The sequence below is a fragment of the Tenrec ecaudatus genome, chromosome 18 (assembly GCF_050624435.1).
Source record: "Tenrec ecaudatus isolate mTenEca1 chromosome 18, mTenEca1.hap1, whole genome shotgun sequence".
Lineage (NCBI taxonomy): Eukaryota > Metazoa > Chordata > Mammalia > Afrosoricida > Tenrecidae > Tenrec > Tenrec ecaudatus.
Genome location: NC_134547.1, coordinates 9,518,401 through 9,538,294, shown reverse-complemented (window position 1 = coordinate 9,538,294; position 19,894 = coordinate 9,518,401). Strand labels below are relative to the sequence as shown.

General features: G+C 52.7%; 1 protein-coding gene across 1 annotated transcript; it reads right to left on the bottom strand.

The window, feature by feature from the left end:
• Nucleotides 1-9,468: 9,468 nt before the first annotated feature.
• Nucleotides 9,469-18,915, bottom strand: LOC142432692 (sialic acid-binding Ig-like lectin 5). The gene is made up of 8 exons (XM_075537914.1): nt 18,438-18,915; nt 16,068-16,349; nt 15,844-15,889; nt 14,213-14,481; nt 13,830-14,114; nt 13,377-13,470; nt 11,700-11,775; nt 9,469-9,825 (listed from the first exon to the last, which is right to left on the bottom strand). The coding sequence occupies exons 1-8, from the start codon at nt 18,913-18,915 to the stop codon at nt 9,469-9,471; spliced, it is 1,887 nt and encodes a 628-aa protein (XP_075394029.1).
• Nucleotides 18,916-19,894: the final 979 nt, after the last annotated feature.

The window sequence follows — 19,894 nt, the reverse complement described above, 5'->3', positions numbered from 1 at the left end:
TATAGCCCGGCCCTCCAGCGAGTCTGAGGGACAGTGAACTGGCCCCTGTTGAAAAAGTTTGAGGACCCCTGCTCTAGCCAGTCACTCATCTTTCCACACTTGGAGTCCTCGACTCAGACGTCCACACAGACGTGCCCATCTATTCTGCGTCACCACCCACCCAATATTCAAGCATCCATTCTGTCCAGACTTTTATGTAACCTTCCCTCCATTCACTCTACCCACGTTTTCCTCTGCTGGGCTGCTAACTGCAAGGTCGGCAGTTCAAGACCACCAGCTGCTCTGCAGGAGAAAGATGAGGCTTCGTGCTTCATAAAGGGTTACAGTCTCAAAAATCCACAGGGGCCATTCTGTAGGGGCACTATGAACTGGAATCGACTCAGTGGTGGTGAGTTTTTGTGTGTTTTCAGACCCTCCCGTCCATCTACCCATTCACCCTTTCATACTTTGATTCGTCTGTTTAAACATTCATCCAGATAGTCATCCACTCTAAGAAGTATCCATCCATTCACTCGCCCACTCACCCTTGGCTCTTCTCTCCATCCCTCTGGTCTTATCCTCCTTTAGCCACTCACCCTTCCACCCAGCTGCCTGCCCTCCTTCCATGCGTCGTACTCCCTTCAGTCGGCATGGATTACGTATTGGGCAGTGTGCAACCCAGAGGGCACTGAGTGAACATAACCTCTAAAGTGACTCAGGGCTCTCTAGAGAAACAGAACCAGGTAGATCTATACACAGAGAGTGATTTACTTTAAGAAACTGGCTCATGCGATTGTGGAGGACAGGCCCATTCGAAATCCATAGGTTAGGCCACAGCAGTCATGACGCCCAAAATTTGTCAAACCAGGCAATGAGAAGAGGATGTGTTCTGGCAAAATGTCCGCTTGTATTCTGAAGGCCTTAAACATTGCTTGAGGCTCACCCACACTGCGGAAGGTCGGTCATCTGCTTTAGATCAACGTTCTGCCAAACAACTGCACTGTAGCCTAGCCAAGTTGACACAAACCAGTCATCACAGTCTGCCCCTTGTCAACTTGGCACCCATCCACATCTTAAACCTTGTTTGATTTCTAGATAAAAGTACAATCACACTTCCATGTAATATGATACAGCTATCCTGGATACAGCTGAAAATACCCTTTTTTAGAGAGGATGTGAAGTTAATACATCTTGTGTTTTATGTTAAGTAATTGAATAATTCAGAGAGGGAATAAAACGTTATACGTATAAACTATATCACTACATACACATGCATGTATAATTATTATGCGTATTCATTGTGGTGGTACATGTGCACCTAGTCCCATGGCCATAGCCGGTATTTATAACCATCATGCACCCATTCTATATTCACTTTTTCCCTCAGCAAACACCTCAGATGTGGTTCTTTGGGAATGTAGAACACCCATTCCTGGGACACACCTTGTGCCTCACTTTGGGGAACCTGCTGGGAGTTGAGTGTCATTACCCATCTAGAAGCAGAGACAGGTGGTGGTCCTAAGAGCAGCACACGGTGTGTTTTAGGGGATCTGCCGCAGGGGAAGGCATTCTAGTTCTGTAGACAAAGGTGGATTCGTATCAGATGAGGGCAGGTCTCATTCTACTGGCAAAGATAACACGTGGGGGCACCATGCATCTGCCCACAGGGTCCCTTTCCAATTTGCAGAATCCCATCTCTTCCCAACCAATGCACTTTAGGAAGCGCCGGTGGCATAGTGGTTCTGCATTGGACTGCGATCCACAAGATCTGAAGTTCGAAACTCAGAGGCCATTCCACCCTGTCCGATAGGGTCACTGTGAGCCAGGGAGTGGGTGAGTGGGGTGAGTGAGTGATGAGTGAGTGAGCGTGTGAGTGCTGTTTAGCCTCAGACTCCGTACAAAGTTGAAAATTCCATCGGCATCATTCAGCCACTCAGGATGAGGATCCAGATCTGGCAGTCAGCCATCTCAGTTTTGTGGCAATGGGAGATAAAATTTCGGGGGGGCCACACATAGCAACTTTTAGATCCCCTAGGTGGTGCTTCAGAATTTGAAGCCCTGCGTTTGTTTCCTTTCCCATCAAAAGTAGGAGCAACCAGCCCATGTCACTGTGCTTATCCGTGTGGCAAAACATGTTCTAAGTATCAGACACGCAACCTCCCGGCACCTTGTGTCTCCTCAGTATTTGATTTGGAGTGTCCAATGGTGATATGTTGTGTATCTACATCCCATCACATTGACTACCAATGTCTTCGTTTTGTTGTTTTGTTTTAATAAATCATGTTATTGAAGGTTCTTAACAGCTCTTAAAACAATCCATATATCCATTGTATCAAAACGCATTTGTACATATGTTGCTATTGTCATTTTCTTTTTTTATTCATTTTATGAGGGGCTCATACAGCTCTTATCACAGTCCACACATCCATCCATTGTGTCAAGCACATTTGTACGTATGGTGCCATCCTTTTCAAAACATTTACTTCCTGCGTGAGCCCTTGATATTAGCTCCTCTTTTTCCCCCTCCCTCTCTCATCCTCCCACCCTCATGGACCCCTCATAAATTATAAGTAATTTTTATTAAATACTTTTATTGGCTCTTACGTCTCATCACAATCCATACGTTCTTCCAGTGTACCAAGCACATTTGCACATATGCCGCCATCATCATTTTCGAAGCATTCTCTTCCCACTTGTGCCTCTGATATCAGCTCCCCAAATTAGTATTGTTTTCATACACTGTCCACTGTCTCCCTTTGCCCACATTTCTGTTCATCCCCCTGGGCTGGGGGGCGAGGGTTATATGTTAATCTTTGTAATCTGTTCCCTGTTTCTCTCCCCACCTTCCCCCTACCCTCATGGTATCGCTACTCCCTTTACTGTTACTGGGGCATTTATCTGTCTTGGATTCCGTTTGTTGAGGGCGCTTATCCATACCAGTGTACATGCTCCGGTCTAGCTGGATTCGTAAGATAGACATGGGGTCATGACAGTGGGAGGGAGGAAGCATTAAAGAACTAGAGAAATGTTGTGTGTTCCGTTGATGTTATGCTGCACCCTGGCTACCTCATTCCTTCCTTGTGACTCTGTGAGGGAATGTCCAACTGTCTACAGATGGACTTTGGGTCTCCACTCCAACCCCCATCATTTGCATCAAAATGCTTGCTTGTTTGGGGTCTTCTGATACCTGATACCTGCTCCCGTCGACACCTCATGATCACACAGGCTGGTGTGCTTCTTCCATGTGAGCTTGGTGCTCCTCTGCTAGATGACTGGTTATTTAACTTCAAGCCTTTAAGACCCTAGTTGCTATGTCTTTTAATAGCCAGGCACCATCAGCTTTCTGCACATTTGCTTATGCACCCATTTTGATGACCAATGTCTTCTTTGAAAACAGTCATCATGCCTTTAGATCTAACCCGATTTGAGACCCAGTTGTGGTAAGCACTCCTGACTTCTGAAGAAACAAAAACTCAGGGATGTGTTGGAGAGTGGCACAGGAAGAAGGACTGTGAGCATACAAGAAGAAACTGGACACAGAGACCATCGCAGATGCTGGTGCACTGGCTCACACCTGTATGGTTGACACCTGGACCAAGAGAATAGAAAGGCCAGCCATCAGGAGGAATGGAAGAACTAGGGGGCAATTGCAAAGACTGGCTGGAACTTAGTGAATGATTCCATCTGGAGAATCAAGAGCAACCATGACCTGCCTTTCAGTGTATTCACCCGTGGTGGCTTGCAGAATGCCGTGGTGCTGGACGCTATGACATCAACACTTCAAAGACCAGCTGGATGCCCCGTGGTGGACCCGTTTCAGCGGAGCTTCAAGACCCAACAGAGACTGCTTCCAAAGAGGAGCCGATGAAGACCTCACAAGGTTCCGCAGATAGAGAGCCGGGAGATGGACCATCTAGGTTGGAAGGCACTCCAAGTACACAGCAGCCAGCCATCCAATGGCCTCAAGCCCACTGGTGATCCTGAAGACAACACTGAACCAAAGTTTTAGTCCGTCATGCACAGGGACTGTGGGGGAAAGGCCAGCCGCCAAACTAATCGTGGGTTCAGTGAGTGCAGTTGAGAAATACAAAGATGATCATAAAGTCATAGAAGGTAACAGGAGAGAGTAAAATGAAGTCAGACACATTTCATGGTAGCATGCTCACCTCAGCGCCTCTTGGTGGTACAGGGCAGGAGACAACCAGAGAGAGTTTTATTGCTAACCAAGGCTTATATATCTTGGGGGGGGGGGCCGTGATTACAGGTAACCACACATCACAGGAAGGGGTTGTACAACAGGCAACACAAGCAATAGGAGGGGGATAGACCATGGGCTTAAGTGTAACAGAAAGGGGATGAGCTAGGGGTGTACACATGATAGGAAAGGGGAGGGATTAAGGGTATGCATGTGACAATATAGACTCAATATAGCAGCCTAACCTTGGCCCCCCCTTGAGTGGGCTTGACCTCTTTGGGCTCTCCTTCAAGGAAACAATCTACTACTATCCTGGTCCGAAGGGAATGGGTCCTACTTCTGGGATAAACCGCGGTGTCTGCTTGCTCTGGACGGCTCATAACCCTTAGGGAGAATAACCCCTGACCCACTTCTGTTGACCTCCAAGTGTATAGTCATCTGCCACGTGTAGCAAGCAGCTAAATTTGGCAGATATATTTGGGGGAGACAACTTGGGAGAAATCCTCTTTCTGTTTCCCACAGGGGACCTCGTGAATCAGAGCCAACTCCACGGCAACTGATAACAAAAGAGAGGAACTACCAGTGCCTCCAGGAGTCAACCACCTTCACTGCTCATCGACCGACATGGTCTGGGTTCCAAAGGCCAGGTCGTTAAGTGGACACTGGCAGAGTGTGACAACGGAGGGTAACTACCTCACTGACGAGCTGCCAGATTTCACCATCACCTAATTGCCAGCCCACTGAGAATCATAGCTGAATCAAGTGGACGCATCACCGCTAACGTCACAGGCAACATGACGCTCCTCCACCCCATTGGACCTCTCTGCAAGTTTCACTCCGCCTCCTCTAATATTGACATGTTGCATAAGAGTACTGCAATATCAAGACAAGGGACTTGATCGTTGGTGCCATCCATGGAGTGTATTCATTTAGTTATCCGTTTCTTTGGCGTGGTGTGTGTGCATGCATGTGCATCTGCGTAGCCATCCACCTGACACGAATGAACATTCACCTAATCATTCATAATGAGGTAAAGAATACGTCCACCGGATCCATAGCCACTTCGGTGTGAGGAGAGGGTGAGTCACTCGCTTTAGTAAAGACGGCACTTCTGCCACGGTGGCTGCAGTTGTTGCTGTCACTGATTTAATTCATACTCGCGTATAAGAAAGAGCTTGATATACAAGAGCAATTGTATATTGAGAAAACAGACGAGTCCAGGTGAAGTCCATAAGTCCGATATTAGCCCATATGTCTGATATCAATCTATAAAGTCCTCTTCAGACTCACGAAACACATGCAATGACACCGAGTACAGGGAGATCACAGGCCAGTGGGTGGAAAGTCTTGTGGATCCAGTGGTGGTGGAAGCATCTCAGCCCTGGCAGGGGTCTCCACGTGGCTCCTCCAGCTGAGGTCACCAGGGTAGTTCCATGTGGCTTGTCGGGTGCAATGTCTCCCAGGAGTCAGCCTGTGTCCCACCTCAAGTGAGCTATTTATCTCCTTCGTGCCTCCAAGTGAGGTCAACAAGCTGCCACCTGATTGACAGGCTAAACTCCACCCCTTCATTCTTAATCCTCTCAAATTGACCACAGATTATGTAACTACCTCATTACCTCATGCACTTTGACGTTTTCAAGTTCCAGTACTTGCATGAATGTTAGAACGTGTACCAGTACTTCATTTATGGCTGGATAATATTCCACCTTAAGGATAAGCATCTTCGCCAGCAAGTGCTTCAAGTCCTCCTTGTTTTCCACAAGCAAGCTTGTGTCATCTGCTTGTCACGGGTCCTGATTCCACACTTCATACAGCACAGCTTCTCGGATGATTTGCTCAGGGTACAGACTGAACAAGGACCGTGAGAGGATACGACCCTGATGAACACCTTCCCTGATGTCGAGTCGCCCAGTAGTTAGCCCCTTGTTCTGTTCCAACAAGAGGGGTGAGGGTCTCGGACACCCAAAGGAGCACCTCTACTCTGCCCTAGAGGGGCGCTATGATTGGAATCTCCTCAATGGCAGTGGGTCAGTTTGTTCTTCGGTGCCCTGTGCCAGAGCAGCCAGCCCCTAACACATCATCACGGGTCCGGTGGGTGCAAGCGTACAGCAATAATAAGTAAAGATTATAGTACAGTCATAGAGAGCATGAGAGATAGAAGAGAGACTGAAATAATGGAGTCACACATTTCACGGTAGCATGCTCACCTCAGCTTCACTTGGTGATCCACGTGGGGGGAGAGAGAGAGAGATTTATTGCTAACCAAGGCTTTTATATTCTCAGGGAACGTGCAAGTCCCCTAATTACAGGTGAAGACATACATCACAGGAAAGGGCTGTGTTATAGGTAATACAGTCATGGGAGGGAGTAATCTAGGGGTATCCACATAATAGGAAGGGGAGGTAAAGGGAGTACACATATGACAAGATGGGCGGATCCTAGATTCAGGGAGGCAGTTTAATTTTGGATATCACTGAGCCAATTTGACCCGTTCTCTGGCTCACTATAGAAACCATTATCATTAGGGTGCAAACCCCACCTACAAGAACTAAACCATGTCCGCAAGCCTTTCAGGAGGAGTAGCCCATTGTCCTTAACAGCAGGGAGTGGGCCCCTCTTGGTGGGCGACTGACTGCTTTCAGGGAGGATGTCTCTAAGCACCTGACCTCCCACCATATGCTGGCCAATAGCCTCTAATGTTTGGCATGTCTTTGGGGGAGACACAGGCCTGGATTCAATTTTGCCTCAGTCCTGACCCCCATGGCTCTGACCCCCATCGCCTGTCTGGACATAAGGGTTTTCTTTGGTTTTAGTCATGTCGCCAGACTACAGGAGGGTGAGTTCTACACGTAATGACTTCCGAGGCCAAAACCTGACTCCCCACCATCGAGTCGATTCCAACCCGCAGCAGCCCAGCCCTGTGGGTTTCCAAGACTTTGAAAGCTTTTTCATTGTGAGCTTCATCTTTCTCTCCCTCAAAACCACAGGTGTATTTGAACCACTGACTTTGCAGTTAGCCGCTCAATGCAGAAGCCACTACGCCACAAGGACTCCTTGACTTCTGAAGAAAAAGCCATTGGCGGGGACGGGGGATACACTGCCATTGACTCAATTCTGACTCATAGGGAGCGACCCTATAGGACAGGATAGAACTGCCCCTGTGGGTTTCTGAGACTGGAACTCTTTACCGGAACAGAACGCCTTCTAATCCATTGCAATTTCTGGCAATCCTTGGTGTTCAGAGTAGAGCTATTCCACGGGGTTTTCAGGGCTGGCACCTTCCCAAAGTGGGTAGCCAGACCTTTATTCTGAGGCACCTCTGGGTGAATTTGAACCACCAACCTTTTGGCTCATAAATCAAGCACTTAACCGCTGAGCTGCCAGAGCTGGCTTCCACGGGTACAGGGGGTTATTATTCTACCACAGCAGTTCTCAACCTGTGGGTCTCGACCCCTTTGGGTGTCGAACGACCCTTTCATTGGGGTCTCCTAAGACCATCGGAAAACACAGATTTCCCATAGTCTTAGGAATAGACACCGCTCCTCTATCCGTCTCCAGGTGGGCCCGCCCACATGCAGATACACCCACATATGAGTCCCCGGCGTGAAGACTATAACCCATGTTGTACTGTGCTTCAAGACATTTCATCGATTTGTCCTTAAAAATAAATATTTTACACTATAGAATGACATTGTTTTTGTGATGAATCACTCTGCTTTCATGATGCTCAATTTGTAACAATGAAACTACATCATGCCTACCAGATATAGACATGACGATTCATCACAGTAGCAAAATGACAGTGATGAAGTAGCCACGGAAATAGTTTTATGGTTGGGGGGTCACCACCACATGAGGAATTGTCTGAAAGGGTCGCGGAATAAGGGAGGTTGAGAACCACTGCTCTAGAATATGTTCTGGGGGAGGAACATATATTTAACCCAAAACAGATGCATTATGATCCTTGGGTTTTCCCCCACAGCCCAGCCTTCTCACAGAGGAGGGAGGGAAGCAATGAGACCAATTGTTCAAACTCCTGCCGAGCCCAGATCTAAGGCAGTAACACACACACACACACACACACACACACACACACACACACACTGGCTCCACTGTGAACTGTTAGGTGTCAACAATTCGATTCCAACTCACAGCCACCCCGTGTGACAGAACAGAACCATCCTGCAGAGAGACCTGGTGGCTTAGTGGTTTCAAGTTGGGCTGCTAACCACAGGGTCAGCGGTTCAAAACCACCAGCTGCTTCTCAGGAGAAAGACGAGGCTCTCTACTCAAGTAAAGTGTTACAGCCTCAGAAACCCACAGGGGCAGTTACACCGTGTCCGACAGGTTACTATGAATCGGAATCAACTTGGTGGCAGTGGGATGGAGATGCCAAAGCCATCGGGTTTACAGGGAAGCCCTGGGCACATTAGGTAAAGCCCTGGCTGCTGACCCAAAGGTCCACGTTTCCAACCCACCAGCCCTTCCACGAGAGAAAGTTGAGGCAGTCAGCTTCCAGAAAGATGTACCACCTTGTAAACTCCGCATAGGCTATCAAACAGATTTGACCAACCGCCCCCTTTTCAACAACGAAAAATTCACCCAGCATCCCCTTGGCAATGAAAAACGTTTGTACTACAGCCCCGAATCCAGGATCAAGTGTAAGTAGGATCTGCTTCTGCAGCACCCCCTTGGGGCATTTCCAAAGGCGTCCACTTGGGGTAGTGGGTTATAGGAGTGGCTGTAACAGCAAGGTCAGCAGTTCGAAACCACCAGCCACTCCATGGGAGAAATACGAGGTTTTCTACTCAAAGATTTGCTCCGATGAGTTGGGTTTCAGTGTGCATCCTTTCAGGCGCTGCAGGGGAGCTCTCGCCTGCTTTGAGAAACACAGCTCTCAGGCTGGCTGTCTCCTGTGGTCAGCAATGTTTCTTTGTCTCTGTATTTCTTGTGTGATCATGTGGGCAGGATGGAGCCCCGGTGGTGTCCTGGTTATTATGCCTTGGCGCTCCAACCAAGTGGGCCTCTCGGGCAAGAAAGGCCCAGCTGTCTTCCCACAGGGACAGTTCTGCTCTGGCCTGGAGGGCGGCTAGGAGTGGGCAGCGACTAGGATGGCGGTGAGTTTGGGGTTTAAGGTTTCGTCGGTGCCCCCCCCCCCCCAGCCCCCGCGGAGCAAACGGCGGCCTTCCAGTTGGCAGCCACCCTGAGGGCTGAGGACGCTGAAGCCCCCATCCAGTGTCCCTTCCTGGGGAAGCCCTGGGCCCCCGCAGCCAGACCGGGGCTCTGCAGGGCGCTCACTTGCGGATCGCGATCTCCGCGTACTCGGTGCAGCTGGCCTCCTCCTGGCACTGCGGCCCCCGGGGCCCCTGGCGCGGGAAGACGAGGGCGGCGTAGTGCAGCTCCGGGTCCTCGGGCTCCGGGTCCTCGGGCTCCGGGTCCTGGGCCTCCGGGAGCGAGGGGCATTGCATCCCGGAGCCCTGCACCTCCATGGCCTCCGTCTCCGCGAGCGAGGAGTACAGCAACTCGGAGTCCTGGGCCTCCATCCCCGGGACCGCGGGGCTGCCGGTGCCCTCCGGGCCGGGCATCTGGACCTCTCCTGAGATGGACGTGGCCGGGGCGGGCCCTCGGGGCGGAGCCTTCCGCGGGTCACGCTGAGGACAAGGGGGAGAAGGGTCTCTAAGTAGGTTGCGGGGTGGGGGGTGGGGGGCGGCTGGAGGGGACTTTTGCATCGTCGTGCTTTCAACAGATTAAAACAAACCCAACTCACTGCTGTCGAGTATCGATAAGGGAGCGAGCCAATGGTGCAGGGTAGAAGTGCCCCTGCCGGTTTCCAGACCTTGAACTGTTTTTTCACAAGAATAGCAAAACCTCGTCTTTCTCAGGCGCAGCCGCTGGTGGTTTTGAACTGAGGGCCTTGAGGTTAGCCAGCTCCTGAACCCGCGACGCCACCAGGGCTCCATGCAACAGATAAGGGAGAGTGAGCAGGCCTGGCTCAGGAAGCCTGGCCGCCGGTGGACTGCTAACCACAAGGGCGACAGTTTGCAGCCGCCAGCAGCTCCTGGAGAGAACGATGAGGCTGTGTGGTCCAGTGAAGAGTAACAGTCTCAGAGACCTAGAGGGGCAGGTCTACTCTGTCCTACAGGGTCGCTAGGAGTCACTCAATGGCTGAGGGAGGGAGGGAGTGGCGCTGTGGGCTAGGCATTGGACTGCTAACCTCCAGGTCCATAGTTCAAACCCCATCCCGCCCCCCTCCCCAACTGCACTGCAGGAAAAAGATGAGGCCTTCTGATCTATCAGAGATTTACAGCTTCAGGACCCCTATATAAGGTGGAGATGAGACGGAATTAGCTCAATGGCAGTGGTTTGTGTTTGCTTGTTTGGACACTGCCCTGAGGTCGCTATGGGTCAGAACCAACACAAATGCAGTGAGTGATCTGGGCCAGTGGCACCGCAGTTAAGCAAGCCCTCAGTGCTAATTCACAAGACCAGCTGCTTCGGGGGGAGAAAGACAGCACCCACTGAGACCACCTGTTCTCATCTATAGGGTGGCTACGAGTCAGAAGCAACAGGATGGACAGCAAGGAGTTTTGGGGGTTTTTGTTTTTTGGGGTGTTTTTTTTAAAACTGTCTTTGGGGACTTTTCATTATGTCGCAGATTCCGCAGATTCGGGCATCTGGATGCAGTGGTGAAACCGTGGTATCGAAAATCCGCAGCCCATTGCCATTAATAGAAATCTCACTCACAGCCAACCCAAGAGTTCCCCAGGCTGCAGCCTGGGTGGGGCTGGTCACTAGGTTCAGTCTCCTGTAGGCACTGGCTGGGCTCAAACTGCCCACCTTTGAGTTCATAACCAAGCACTTAACCACTGGACCACCAGGGCTCTCAGCTCATGCAACGTCACCAAAAGTGACCGGCCGGCTGGGAGCAGAGAGGTGTGTCTGTGGCTGGGGCCCAGCGTGGGGGCCATGGTGAGTGCCGGGCAGTGGGGTGGGAGGTGACACATCACTAAGTCAGACCTTGTGAGGCCTCAGGGGAATGAGAGAGCTTGGACTGGATTCTCTACGCCACCCTGAAGGTGTTGGCTGGGCCAGCGGGTGCAGGTTAAGGAAACGATTTCAGAATGGAGGTGGTCTTGAGGTGACCCCCATATTTGCAGTTCCTATCCAATGTGCGGGAGGTCTGGGGACTCTCTGGAACTCTGGGATTGGCAGGAGCTATTTGGGGGTTGAACCTTCTGCAATTTCGTCTTGGGACAGCAGGAGGGGGTGGGTCAGGGGTCCAGCCAGAGACGAGGAGCTGAGACAGGAAGGCCGGTTAGCTGAACAGGCTGTGGTGACCCGCGAGCTCTGGGAGACAAGACAGGAGGCAGGGGGAGGGTGGCTCCTGGGCCACCGGACTGGGCGGCTGAGTTGCTGGGGACCCAAGAGAAAACGCTTACTGGGACGAGAGGGCAGAGGTGCTGGCGATGGCCATCTCAGGAGGTAACCCGGATGGGACCTCGATGGACAGATGGCTGTCACTCACCTGTGTGACGGTGCCCATGACGGAGCGGACATCGGGTCCTGCCATCTTGGTTGTCTTCTTCCTGCATGTCTTCACCCTGAGGGAGGAGCCCAGGACCTTCAGGTGACGGCTGGGGCTGGGGCTGGGCCTGGGATGAGGATGGCCTGCAGGCCTGGCCCCTGATGACCTGTGTTAGGAGAACTGGAGCCCTTCCGGGTCGGCTGGCCTCAGGGTGGGAATTGTCCCTGCTCTGAATCACTTCCGGGTTGCAAAGAGTCCATTGCAGCTCCCAGCAGCCCAGTGTGTGCAGAGCAGAGCTCAGCCCGGCGGGGTGTCCAGGCTCTGTGCCCTTACGGTAGCAGGTCGCCTGGCCTTTCTTCCGAGGCACCTCTGTGTGGATTAGAACCACTAACCACTTCCCCGTTTGCAGCACCCAGGGACTCTTAGAATCTCTACCAGGGGCTTCATTTTTCAGGAGTTCCTGCCGGCACTGTCGAGAAATCATTGGCTTAACCACAAGGCCGGCAGTTCAAAGCCCTCAGCCACCCCGTGACAAAAGATGAAGGGGTCTGTCCAGTAAAATTGTACAGTATGAGGGAAATTATGTAGAGTATGTGATAGTTATATAATCATTTGTCAATCTGAGAGGATTAAGAGTGAAGGGGTGGAGTCTAGCCTGTCAATCAGGTCATAGCCAATGAGGTCTCTGTGTGGGCGTGGCCTTCTCCCTAGGATTCTGGGAATTCTTGTCTTCCTCCTTGGAGGCCAGAGACACTCTCTCTCAGCTCACTCCCTGGGAGACATTGCGGCTGACAAGATACATGAAACTACGCTAGTGCCCTGGACTGAAGGAGCCACATGGAGACCCCTGCCAGCTGAGATGCCTCTACCGCCACTGGATCCACAAGACTTCCCCCACCCACCGGCCTGTGATCATCCTGCACTGGGCGTTATTCCGTGTGTTTTGTGAGTCTGAAGAGGACTTTATAGATCCGTATCAGACCTATGAGCTAATATAGGACTTATGGAGTGGGCTGGGATGTTTTCTTAACATACAATTGCTCTTGTATATAAAGCTCTTTGTTATGCACATGTGTCTATGAATTTGTTTCTCTAGTCAACCCAGACTCACACACAGTACTTGAAATCTCAAATAGGTAACTCCATAGAGACAGTAACCAGATGGAGGGGTCCTGGGGGGTATGACAGTGGGGGTTGGAAGGACCCAGGGAGCTAGTAATGGTGAGCACAATAAGGGAAAAAATGTACTAAAATTGATGGTGGCGGTTACACCATGCTCCTGGATGGGATTGAGCTACAAGAATTGCCTGGCATGTTAATGATACGCCAATCAAACTGTCAAAAACAAAAGCAACAAGATCGACAGCCTCAGAAGCCCCTGTGACTTGTAACTACCTCCATGACAGTGCGTTGGGCTTGGGTTGGGTGGCGCAGACAGTTAAGCGCTCCCCTGAGAACCCCAAGCTGCAGGTTTAAACTCACCCAAAAGCATGGGGGGGGCGGGGCAGAGGAGGCCTGACCATCTGCCTCCCAACCATCACTTGCAAAGCCCCGGCCTGAATCTCCAACCGAAGAGTCCATTCTCCCAGCAACCGCTTAGCGGCCAAGGGACCTCCCCCTGAGACTGGCAAGGACTCCAGGGTCGCACCCCTTCCCACCCCGAGGGAGAGCACTCACCCGAGGAAGATGAGGCAGGCACAGAGAAAGAGGGCAGCGGCCAGACCAGCTCCCAGGGTGGCTGCCTGAACAAAGCCCGCACACTCGGGCTCCCCTGCGGATAATAAGCGGGGTTTACAGGGCATCTTTTGAGACCCAGGACCCTCGAGCCCCTCCCTCTACTTAAAAACATACCAACAAACAGAACTACCATTAGTGAGACTCTCGGGTAGGGTACAACCGCCCCCCCCCCCCCCCCCGTGGGATGCCCAACCTGGTAACTCTTTACTGCAGTCGGACTCCCCATGGAGCGGCTGGTGGTTTTGAACTGCTGACCGTGAGGTTAACGCCCAATGCGTAACCCACTTCACCACCAGGAGTTCTCCTGCTGGTCACCCCGCAGCCACCCACCTGGACACACCCCTCTCCCCAGGCCTCAGTTGTGTCCCCACCACCGCCCCCCAAGACGCCCACCTGGCAGCGGCAGGATGGTGAGGCTGTGCGTCCCGTGGGCATTCCGGGCCTCGCAGTGGAGTGCCAGGTCTGGACTGAACCCCGCACGCACGCTCAGGGAGCTGTTGGCCCAGGTCCTGTCGGAGCTGGAGGTGACCGTGACCGAGGCGTTGGGGCCAGTAGCCTCCACCAGCTGGGTCCCAAGCCACCATCGCAGGGTAGCGGCGGGTCGGGCGCGCACAGAGCAGCTGCAGCGCAGACCCTCAGGCTCCCAGGAGCAGAAGGGACCAAGCAGCCGAGGGGGGTCTGAGGGTAAGGGAAGGGCTCAGCAGCAGCCCCTCCCACCAAGGCCCCAAGGTCCCGCCCCCAGCCCCGCCCCGCTCTTCCCCCCACCATGTACTCACACAGCACAGAGAGGTGCAGCGAGACCTGCTGGACGCCCAGCGGGTTCTCAGCTCGACAAGTGACCTCCCCTTCGTCCTCCTCCCGCACCCGGGACAGCTCCAGGAGCCCGGGGCCCGAGGCTGCCGAGGGGCTCAGGGCGCGGCGCCCCGGGACCCAGCTCAGCGAGGCGGGGGGGTTGCTGTCGGCCACACAGACGAGGCGCAGGGAGTCCCCTTCCAGCACTCCAAGAGATCTGTTGTCTCCCAGATAATCTAGATATTTCCATGTGTGGGGAGACAGAAACAGAGAGAGACATAGAGACAGAGACATGGGGACGGGGAGTCGGGATAGTAAGAGACGGAGGGGAGATCTGAGAGAAATAAAAATGGGGTGGGTGGGGGCAGAGAGAGAGATGACCTGTCTCCCCTCTAGTTATTTGGGGTTTTTTTTGTTGTCGTAGGGTGGCGGCAATTTTGTAAGTAGGTTTATAAAGATTAATTCACATACCATGCCATTTGGGCCTAGATTTTATGGGGGTTTTTGGTGGGGGCGGAGGGGGGGGAATATTTGTTGATGTCCTCTGACATGCAATGACGCATTGTTGTGGCGTTTCGGACGATGGCGACTCTGATGTGTCACAGAACAGAACGGGGCTCCATGGGGTTTTCTTGGTAAAAGGGATAACCAGGCCTTGCTTCCAACGCACTGCTTGGGTGGTGGGGGAATCCGTCAAGTGCACATCCAGTGGGGACACCCAAGACTTTCCAAGCACCGAAAGCATCCGACTTGAACACCAACCCCCAGAGTCAGCTTCAGCCTGTTGGCTGCACCCCAAGAAAATAGTTTCCGGACCCACTAAGCAGCCCCTGCCTACTTCCACCCCAATGGCGGCAGCTGCCCTCCAGCCAACCCTCGAGGCCTGGCCACACCACAGAGCTTCACTGCCTGACTTGGCAGGCCTTTCTTCCAAGGCACCTCTGGTGGGGCTGGAATCCCTAACCTTCCAGTGCGCAATGGAGCGAGCGGAGCGCCTTAACCCCTTTGCGCCAGGTAGGCCCTCCCCTTCCATCCCCGACCCAGAAACCTGTCCCGCAGAAGTCTGATCTCCTTTTCAATCTCAGCGCTCTTTAGAAAGGTGCCAGGCTCTCTACCCTCGTCTTCTGTCTGTGCTGCTTTGTTTGGCTTTGAATGCTTTCTGTGTGGGAGGATACCTGCCCACTCTCCCAATGACAATAGTTCCTTCTCCCTCCCGAGTCTGCATTGTTTCATTGCAGTGGACACGTGTCGCCACCTTGCAGACAGACCTGCCCCTGTGGGCAGCCCGAGGCTGTCCCTCTTTCGGGGATTAGAAAAGACCCAGCGCTCTCCCGCAGAGCGGCTGGTGGGTGGCTTAGAACTGCAGACCTTGAGATTAGTGGCCCAACACGTCACCACGCTGCCGCCGCCACCAGGCTTCTGAATCGCCTCCGTGTGAGCTCAAACCACCAACCTTCCCTCTGGTAGAGAAACCTTCACCGTGGTTGTTACCACCCACCCACCCACGGTCGCCGGGCCCCTCTTGGATCTGCAGGTGGTCTGACAGCTTTCTGGGTTCCCCGCCCCCCATCTCCTTGGGTTCACAGCCACAGGGAGGGGGGCTCCCGTCCTACCGGTGCATTCTCCTCGGAGCAAGCCAATAGTCAGGTTCTGGGGTGCATCTGCCAGAGGAAACGGGGTGAGGATAGAGTTAGAGGGGTCTTGGAGGGTGGAGTTGTGGGGGGGCGCAGACAGAAACAGAAAGTGGAAGGAGGCCTGTGTCTTTTCTCCACTCTACCCACAAAAGACAGCCAAGGCGCCCTAGGCAGGCCCCCTCTCCCTGCCCCCAAACCCACTCACAGGAAACGTTAAGCGTGATGGTCCTCTCTGCGGTCACCCTGAGTCGGGGGAAGGTCACACGGCAGGTGAGGTTGGTGCCGTGGTCCTGTGGGCCTGGGGTCAGCGTGACCACCGAAAAGTTAGAGGCCCCCTGGTGGGGTTCCTGGGACCTGAGGGCAGGGCCTGCCCAGGAGAAGGCGAGTGGGGTCCCCCTGTCGCAGGCCGAGGGCACAGAGCAGGTCACGTTGCTTCGGTGGCCAGAATCCAGGGAGCCCGTGATGGAGATGGGGACCAGTCTCGCCGCTGGGAGGAGACAGGGGAGAAAGTTGGAGAGTGGGCAGGGCTGGGCAGCATTAGGACCATACTTATGCTGAGGTGGCCGGTGGCTGTGATTTGCTGCCATGAGGGGACCCCCTCGAACCATGGGATCCGACCTTTGTGATCCACAGGGGTTTTTCATGGACTGCTTTTGTGGATCGCCAGACCTTTCTTCCTAGTCTATCTGAATCCAGAAACGCCTTTGAAACCCGTGCTTGGGCATCGTCGCTAGACCCAGGCCTCCACTGACAGACAGACAGCCCGAGGGGCATCGGCAGGGGCTTGAACCCTGGGTCTCCCCTGTGGGAGGGGGAAATTCTACCACTGAGCCCGCACTGTGCACTTGGAAGAGACTTGATATTATTTGTTGAGTCAGTCCCAACTCCTGGGTGCAGAGGAGAACCAGGCGCCACAGGGTGTGCAAAGTGGTGACCTTTCAGAAGGGGATCGCCAGGCCTTTCTTTGGAGGCTCCTCTGGGTAGGATTGAACCACCAACCTTTTAGCCAGCAGCCCAGCACTTAACTGTTTGTGCCACCCACAGCCTCCATGCCAATGAACGGTATGTGCCCTTTAAGCCAAGCAACGTGGCCCATTTTATGGATAAGTGTTTTGGTATCCTCCCCTACCCCACGCCAATTATTTAATAATAATACTTAAACCACTCGGAACCGGAAGGTGAGAATGTTTGCCTAACTCGAAGGGGTGTCAGCATCCTCACTGAATGGGACGTGTGGAGATGTTGAAGCTGATGTGGCCGTGTTAAGGCTCCCCCCCCCAAAAAAAAACACCCAACAATATTATGACCCTGTTTCTGAGAACAGAAGCAGTAGCTGGTGCCCGGCTATCACTACCACCAGCTCAGAAAGGGGTCACATTCCAGGCCCCCCGGATAAGCGTGGGAGGACAAGGTGGAACAAAACTCAAAGGTCAGTTAAAAAAAAACAGGCTTATGGGGGTCAGATAGAAACTGAGGAAGCCCGCAAAATTATGCCCTTTTATCTTTAATGTTATATCTACCTCGTGTAACACTATTTTTGAATTTGATCTCTTTTTTTTAAATCATTTTATTAGGGGCTCCTACAATTCTTATCACAATCCATCCATCCATCCATTGTGTCAAGCACATGTGTACATTTGTTGCCATCATCCTTCTCAAAACATTTGCCTTCTCCTTGAGCCCTTAATATTGGCTGCTCACTTTCCTCCTCCCTCCCCACTCCCCCCACCTCATGAACCCTTTATCATTCATAAATTATTATTATTTTGTCATATGTTACACTGTCCACATCTCCCCCCCGCCTTCTCTGTTGTCCCTCCCCCAGGGAGGAGGCTATAGGTAGATTCTTGTAATCAGTTCTCCCTTTCCACCCCACGTTCCCTCCACCCTCCAGGCATCACCACTCTCACCACTGGTCCTGGATGAGTCAATCTGGCCTGGATTCCCTGTGTTTCCAGTTCCTATCTGTACCAGTGTACATCCTCTGGTCTAGCCAGATTCGTAAGGTAGAATTGGGACCATAACAGTGGGGGGGGGGGGAATATTTAAGAACTAGAGGAAAGTTGTATGTTTCGTCGTTGCTACGCTGCACCCTGACTGGCTCATCTCCTCTACTCGCTCTCCTTAGGCCTGGGACTGCACTCACCCCCACGGTTCAATTTTCTGCCAAGCAACAGGTCTAGGAGGGTTATCAAGGACACAGGGAGGGAGAGGGACGCATCCCAGAATCATCCACCAAGGGCAATCAACAGAGCACAGTTACCCAAGGACACGGTGCAGAAAGGTTAGCGAACGCAGGAGGAATGGAAACAGGTAACACCAGAGAGGAAGTGGATATTCCACAGTGGAGATTGCAGTGAATGACATCAAACAAGATGTGGATGGCGCTGTTGAAAGGGACACTGATCTGCTCGGGACACCTTCACCTGATTCACAAAAACCGCTGCCACCGAGACAGGACCCCAGTTTAAGACGCCAGGAGAGCTTTCTACCCACTCCTGAGCCAGCCCTACTTCACCATCCCTACAGAGATGGGGAGCAAAGGGTTCCCCCATCCCTTGTCACCAATGCCTACCTGCCACATTCACCGTGAGTTTCATTTTATAACTGTACTTCAGCGTCTTTCCTCTCTCCAGCCGGAAGAAATATTTACCACCATCTTCCTTCCGGGCATCTGTGATGCCCAGGGAGCAAGTCTTGGCCCCCGGGTCCCCGAGCAACTGAAAACGGCCTTCGGTTGCCCCAGGAACTTTATGTGCTGGGTCGTTGGTGGCCACCAGAACATCCTGTTGGTGATGGGTGACTCTGACCTGTTTGTGGTACCAGTAGCCATAAGCTGGGTCGGTGTCCTGCCAGCCGCTCCGGGAGTAAGAGAAGTTGCAGGGTATGAAGACGCACAGGCCCTCGTGCACCGTCACTGACCGCTGCACCTGCAGCCTGAATTCCTCATCCGGAGCCTGGGGCCTTTGGGACGACCCTGCCCCAGCCTGGACCCCCGGGCCCCCAACACACTCAGCCCCCTGCAGCAGGGGCAGCAGCAGCAGCAGCAACATCCCTGCAGTTGGAAGAAGTGGACGTGGCACCTGCTGATTCTGGGTCGTCTGTCTGTCTGGGAAGGAAGCTCCAACAGGAAGCCCCCCTCCCCCCGGAGAAGTGGAGGGAGAGGGATTGTCCGCGGAAGAGGAAGTTGGTCAGCCCAGGGTTCCTGCTTCTCTCTACTTCTCCTTCCAAAGAGAATCTGGACTCCCTGTAAAGAATGACGAACCCAGCCTTGGAAACCCACGGGTGGGGGTTTGGGGGACAGTTCTTCTTTTTTGGCCCCTGCGTGTCTGAATCTACTCAAACAGCTGTGAGTTTGCTTTTGGACTTTGGCGGCAAGAGGGCAGAGAGGTCCAGCCCGCCCCAGACCAGCAAGACAGACATAGGGACATGCATGTCTGTCTGTCCTTGGGTGAAAGAGGAGGCTGTCTGCTCCTGTAAAGACTGACAGCCTCAGAAACCCGCAGGAGCGGTTCTCGTCTGTCCTATCGGGATGAGAAGTCAGGATCGACTCAATGGCAGTGGTTTGGGCTTTGAGAGTCCACAAGAAAAAGTTTAAATAGAAAACGTATTGCTGGTTAGCTCTAACAGAGGCGGTAACTGGTTTAATGGTTCCTTGGGGGTCTGGCAGGGGAGCTGGGTTCATGATAAGGACGAGCATGAGGTGGAAGAAATCAGTTCTAAAACCAATTGTGGTGACGATCGTACAACGCTTCCTGATAGGACTGAACTCTTGAATGATATGCCAACAAAACTGTTAAAAAACATATATCTGACTACCTGCGTTCTGGCTCAAACCTGCCCAGCTTTATACGAAACAAAATTGTGCATAAGCGCGTCTCTGACATCAGGGAGTGACTGCAGACTAATCCTCTTACTATTACCGTGGCTTTGTCTTACTTCACTCAGTGCCGTTGAGTCCCTGCTGACTCAGCATGACACCCCACCCCACCCCCCGGTGGATTTCTGAGACTGTCCGTTGACGGGAGTAGA